The sequence below is a fragment of the Habropoda laboriosa genome, unplaced genomic scaffold (assembly GCF_001263275.1).
Source record: "Habropoda laboriosa isolate 0110345459 unplaced genomic scaffold, ASM126327v1 scaffold9, whole genome shotgun sequence".
NCBI classification, from domain to species: Eukaryota; Metazoa; Arthropoda; class Insecta; order Hymenoptera; family Apidae; genus Habropoda; species Habropoda laboriosa.
In genome coordinates this window covers 3,210,533-3,216,558 of record NW_017100191.1, presented here as the reverse complement: position 1 = coordinate 3,216,558, position 6,026 = coordinate 3,210,533, and the positions used below count along the sequence as shown (strand labels likewise).

The 6,026-nt window shown below is 41.2% G+C and overlaps 2 protein-coding genes across 2 annotated transcripts in view; both read right to left on the bottom strand.

The window, feature by feature from the left end:
* LOC108580282 (zinc finger protein 260-like) overlaps nucleotides 1–2,503 on the bottom strand; it is a 4,416-nt gene extending 1,913 nt beyond the window's left edge. The window contains exons 1-2 of the mRNA XM_017943993.1: nucleotides 2,251–2,503; nucleotides 1,393–1,653 (exon numbers count right to left, since the gene is read on the bottom strand). Coding sequence (XP_017799482.1) covers nucleotides 1,393–1,653; nucleotides 2,251–2,503 — 514 coding nt within the window. The remainder of the gene's footprint in view (nucleotides 1–1,392; nucleotides 1,654–2,250) is intronic.
* Nucleotides 2,504–5,457: 2,954 nt separating this feature from the next.
* LOC108580281 (zinc finger protein 529-like) lies at nucleotides 5,458–5,775 on the bottom strand. The gene has a single exon (XM_017943992.1). The coding sequence runs from the start codon at nucleotides 5,773–5,775 to the stop codon at nucleotides 5,458–5,460; it is 318 nt and encodes a 105-aa protein (XP_017799481.1).
* Between the last annotated feature and the right edge of the window lie 251 nt (nucleotides 5,776–6,026).

Here is a 6,026-nt window from a genome sequence, read left to right as displayed (position 1 = left end):
TTTTCAAATGACAAGGTAAGATGTTTGGGGTATCGTTCTGGTACTTTTCGTCTTCCGACACATTTATTTAATCAAACGTACGAAATAACGATTAGGACTCGCATATAACGTTAATACTAATCGTAAGATTCATAATGCATCACTGCGAATCATCGTGGTTGTCGCGTTTCTTTTCATTTTTTTTCTTCTTTTTAACATGATCAGTCTTAACGAGAGATTCGCTTACGAACCTAATTATACTCCTAACCCAAGCGTTCGTTCAAAAATAGTCTTATACTCGTACCGTTCTCTCCTAAGGTCTAAGGTTCTTTAAGGCTAAAATCCTCTCGTGTTACTGTGTTGTTGCTCGCAGCAGCCTTTTTTTTTTTCAAATCGCACTTATTGTCTTGGTGACCGATTACATCTACGCGCATCGATAAGGCACTGGATGGAGTAATACATGATGCGATCGAGAAACTATTATAATAATATCCGAATCGTACGAGACAAAACAGAATAAAAAAAAAAAAAAAATATGGAAACAAACGGAGATAAAGAAAGTACAGCTTGATAGATGAAAAGAAAAAAAAAACACGCAGTACCGGTTAAAAGCACATAAGAAACGAATCGCAAATTCGATGTACAGCAATAAATAAATATCAGTCGTTAAGCTCGAAACACAGGACTTGCGATTACGGTTGCTCGATGCACGCCTCTAAAAATAAAGTATATGACACTAATATTTTTTTATTTTATTCATTGTACGTGAAGCTCGTTGTACGTTGTTCGCTTGAAACGAGTCATTTCATTCGCACCATCGTTTCTGACACATACGCACATGTACACAACGAGGGAGTGTAAAATTAACACAAAAAGAAAAAGAGAAAAAAAATAGAAAAAAAAAAAGAATGATATCGTGACGCGCGTAAAGAAATTGTACGAGTTCTATAGTGGACTCAATATGATCGTGACTCCTGTCAAAATCAATTCGTCAAAGTACTGAAACTCCTTTTTCGAATCCCAATTTACGGGGTTATAACAACGCTTTCCTCTTGGTTCCGGTCGCTCGCAACCTCTTGGCGTACAATTAACAAAAATATACATAACAGGAAAGTTGGCGAGGTTTCCGAGAAACCTGGTTGGGTGTATGTGTGTGTGTCTAGGGGAAAAAGGTATAATCGTAAAACACGCGACACGAATCACGTGGACAATTCCGAGAGTAACAAAACAGTCCGGACATGGATGGACGAAAAAAAGGGGGGGAGAAGATCGTTTCGTTCACCGGAACGGACAACTTTCCAATTTAATCGATCTCAAGTTTCGGCGTGTAAGCCAGCAGATAGGCCTCCATGTCTCCGATTTTGTCAAAATGTTGCCGGCGAATGTGTCGCAGCCAGTGAGCCTTCCGTTTACACCGCTGCGGACAAAATGGACACTGAAACTGTGGCTCCTTGCCGCACTCCCACTGAACGTGCCGCTGCAACGAGTCCTTCCTCATGTACGATCTTCCGCATCTGCTGCAACCGAACTGTCCAGGCGGTTTCTTCCCGACGAAGTTGTACGCCTTCGGTATCTTGAGCTCGGCGAACGGCAGCAGCCCCTGCTCGTGGATCTTCCACGCCTGTACCGGCAGATCGGAGTTCTCCTCGATCGGTTTGTTCTCGCTCGGCTCATCTGCAATCCGGAAAAAAAGAACAGCTTTAAGCCTGTCCCACGTATCGCGGTCACGTCTCTCTGTACCACTCTGTTAAACCGAGCACACACTTGGTACACGTCGTCATATACCGTGTTTCGTTCAGGAGCGACGTGAGTATTTTTTCGAACCGGGGTGGCTTGCAACCTCGTCAAACGTGATCAGAGATTTGTGACAAATATATGCGTGAATCACGTCGGTATAGCTTCGTTTTACCGTCACCGATCCGCGGAATCAATTCACAGAGTCCGGTCGATGCGTAGCCAATCCGTGAGAACAAATCGGAGAACCATACATTTATGTATGTATATGCGTGTACCTGTGCCTCTGTTACACGGACGAGCAGAAAAATTCCGATTCTCCCCGGTGGCTTTTACGGTTTAGGATATAATAATTCGACCAACGAATTAGAAGAAGAAGATTGATCGTTTTGGGTTAATAAATACAACACCTCTCTCTCTTTTGGCACACGGTTTTTCATCGATCTTCAACTTTTACGATACAACATTTTACACGAATTTCTTTTCTTTTACCACCAATTTCACGGGAAATTCAAGGTTGCCTTAGTCGCGTTTCACTGTCGAACGAGAGTGTATTTCGCTCGCGGTCGATCACTCTTTGCACGCAGTTGGCTCGTTCCCTTTGACTAGTTGCCGGATGATGACGGGTTAGATGCCTGTAGACGTTTCCCTTTTGATGAGACCGATAGCCGCAGATCGCGCAACGAAATTTCTTGTCCGTGCCGCAGGTGTTTCGGTGATTCCAGCACGACTGCGAGGACTTGAAATACTTCAAGCATTTCGGGCACTGGTATGGCGTCACTCTTACCATTACGCACTCCCATTGAACCGCTGGTCCACCTGAAAAATCAGATACGGATGTACTACTGTTCCCGCTCCGCTTTCGAGCTTTCTACCGGAGTTTTGCGTTATTTAACGATCATTGGGTAAATCATTGTTAGGGTAACATTGATAGGAAAAACCACCTGAAACATTTCATATCGATCAATGTGCCATTTAAGTATCATCTCCACGCGAGAAATCAATTCTCCGCGCGGTTAAGACGGTACATTGCTCTAAGGCATCTGAAAATAGAGCAAAGTTTGGGAATTTTTTTCACAGGTAACTACTGAATGAAAAATTTCAACTTTTTCTGAGAATGTAAACGTAACTTTCAGCTTTCTTCTCGAATTTTTAAAAAGTAAGAATGTCACGAAATGGCGGAGTTATTCGGTAATTGTGAAACTTTTTCTGGTAGAATCGCCGGCAAGGACTGCAACGTGTGAAATAAAAAATTCTTCTTGATTTATGAATAAAAATGTATTATCTACAATATAGTGTAGGATTTTCCAAAAATTGTGATTATTATAGAAATGGTTATCTTGTTATCAAAAAATGAACTTTAAATGTTTCTGAAATATTAAATAACTGCTGTAGGTGATACATTTTTGTTTATAAATTGAAAAGAATTTTTTATTTCAGACGTTCCAATTCTTACCAGCGATGGCGGTCACTGATTGATGTTCTAGTATACGTCGTTCAAAATAAGAGTAACCTCGCTCTCGGACCGATTCTCGTCCGTTCTGCGCATGGACAGAGAGCGTAGCAGAGGGTAAGACGGAGGGAAACGTAGGTGGTTAAGTGGGGGTTTGGACGTTCTAGCCCTGCCTTAGGCACGTCCCATGCGCGAAGCGAGGTTACTCTTATTTTGAACAGAGTATAAAAGAGGTTTCTCAGTAACTCCTCCATTTTGTAACACTTTTTCTTCTTAAAAATTGCAGGAGAAAGTTGAAAGTTATATATATAAAAAATTGAAACTTTTCCTCGAGTAGTTAGCTGTAAAAAGAAATTCCGAAACTTCACCCTATTTTTAGACGCATCAGGGAGGTGCAACCCCTTAAGAAGTAATAAAAAGAAGAATTACTCATCGAGGGGAAATTATTAGCGTGTACATTCTGTCGTCTTTATTCGAGATTTGAAAGAAAGAACACTAGACATGTTTTCTACATCTAGTTCCACGAAAGAATTGTGCAATGCGAACGCCGTGTTTCAGACGAGCTTCTTTCTTTTATGGCACAGCAAGTGTCTCCTCAAGGTCGTCTTCCTGACAGTCCTATAATCACAAAAATCGCAGTTGAATCTTGGCTCTTGATTGCACTCGTTACTCTGATGGAATCGAAGGGCACCTATCGTGCTGTATTTTCGAGGGCAACTGTTGCAGGCGAATTCTCGTCGTGGCCCGCTCATACGGACGTAAGATCGCGTTATGTACCAATAAGGAACTGAAACGATACAAAACAAACAGCTAATTAACGATCGAAGATTCGTGAAAAATTTGCCAGGTATTCCAAGGTATTCGCACGGACAAAGGAAGTTCGGTGAAGTGAAAATTTAAAAAAAGAATTTGAAATTTCGCAGAAACGTTCAATTGACGCTAATAACGAAACCATTCTTTTCTATTTTGCCAATGAAACAGACGATGGTTGCTAGTGATGAAAACACCTCCTCGGAGAAATTGTGAGTGTTCATGTTACCGTGAATATTTACAAAATCGTACAAAATATGGAAGAAAAATTTAAGGAGTTTTTGAACGGTTATGGATAAATTTTTGATGTCTACATTGCGATAGTAAGAATTTTCGAAAAACATTTCTTTGTCAAAATTTACACCCCTTTTACCTATCTTCTCGTAAATTCTTTACCACCGAAATATAGGACGTCGAAAACCACACAACTTTGATTTTAACTTTTTTCTCCATATGTTGTACAATTTTATAAATCTTCACAATACGAAAACTCACAATTTCTTCGAGGGAATGTTTTCACTCTCAGGATCGTTTCATCGCCAAAACAAAAAAATAATTTCGTTGTTAGCGACACTTGACCTACACTTCTGCGAAATTTCGAATTCTTTCGAATTTTCAGGTCGCACAACTTCCATTGTGAGTAAATAATCGGTGCGTTTGTTTCGCTACTATCGCTTTCTGTGTTGATTAGTCAAGAAGACTGGAGTCTACCGATACTACCTGAAACGTGAAGAAACAACGTAGAGAACATTACAAGAGGAAGTAAGAAAACACCTTCGTTTAAGAGAAATTTCACCTGGAATAGAAAAACAGCGGTAATAATTATTTATCGTTCATCGGTGAATTTTTCAATAAAAACGTAACATGATTATTGGCGTGAAAACAAGCGTGCAACGTAAATGAGATCTGAACGTGTCAACAAACAAGAGATATAATATGTACATCGGAGAAGGTAGTTTTTATTCTTCGTAACAGAGGGACGATGAATTGCGCGAATGAATAACTGGAACTTGGGAAACTGACGCGTACTGAAATTTCTCGTGTGCGCTTGTGTGGTACGTGTGTGTGCGTGTACGAAAAAACAGACAATCATGTACAAAATACGCTATATTGTAATATATAACGTTAATTAACGATCATACAAATCTCGCTGTATATGTTCATTTAGAAATATCGATTGCACCAACCAAGCATGCAAACATAATCGTCTCCGTTTCAAAAATTTCCTCCTCGATTCTCGATCGTTGCTCGAACATATTATCCTAATTATCGCCGATACATGTTATCGTTTCCCGCGACAAAACAACGACGAGAAATCCTCCGAGGTCTCGTAAAACAATGGAAGACGAATACCGTCGAAAGAAAATCGCGTTAGATCTTCGAAGGGAGTCGTACGTTCGTCACAGACAGAGGGTAAAAGAACAGGTCTCTCAACGGCCGCAGCCTCTCTGTCCACGCGTCGAAGTCTCCAGTTTCGCCTGTCAAGCGATCCTCTCCTCGCGCTCGAACTTGCTCGATTTCTTCACGTCCGCCACGTGAACGTTATAGTGCCTGAGTAAGCTGTGCTTGTGCTTGAATTTCGCGTGGCACAGCACGCACTCAAACTGGGCCTCCTTGCCGCACTCGAGCCTCTTGTGACGTTGCAACGATATCACCCTTCTGTACTGTCTGCCGCACGTGTCGCATGGATACATCTCGAAACTGACCGGTAGCCGTTGCCAATACGCTGAAAACAGAAATACTCCGTTAGCTTGAGGTGCGCGTGTATCCCCGTTCGTAGATTCGTTTTCTCTCGACATCGAAACAGAGAATTGCTTTGCTTTTTCTTTTTTTTTTTTTTGTTCTTTTTGTCGGAATCGTCGCCGGGTGTCCAGACGGCGGCGCGATCTTTTCTAGCAAACGAATCTACATTACCGGAACAAAAAAAAACAAGCGTACGTATACTATGTACATACGAGAGATATATGTAAGTTGAGAGACGTGGAGGTATGGGTGAATTGGAATGACACGTACAATCTTTTAGAAAATAACCCGCAACAAAGATTGTCTA

Excerpts from the sequence above, each read along its gene's own strand:
- LOC108580281 (XM_017943992.1), bottom strand. The coding sequence starts at position 5,775 with ATGTCGAGAGAAAACGAATCTACGAACGGGGATACACGCGCACCTCAA.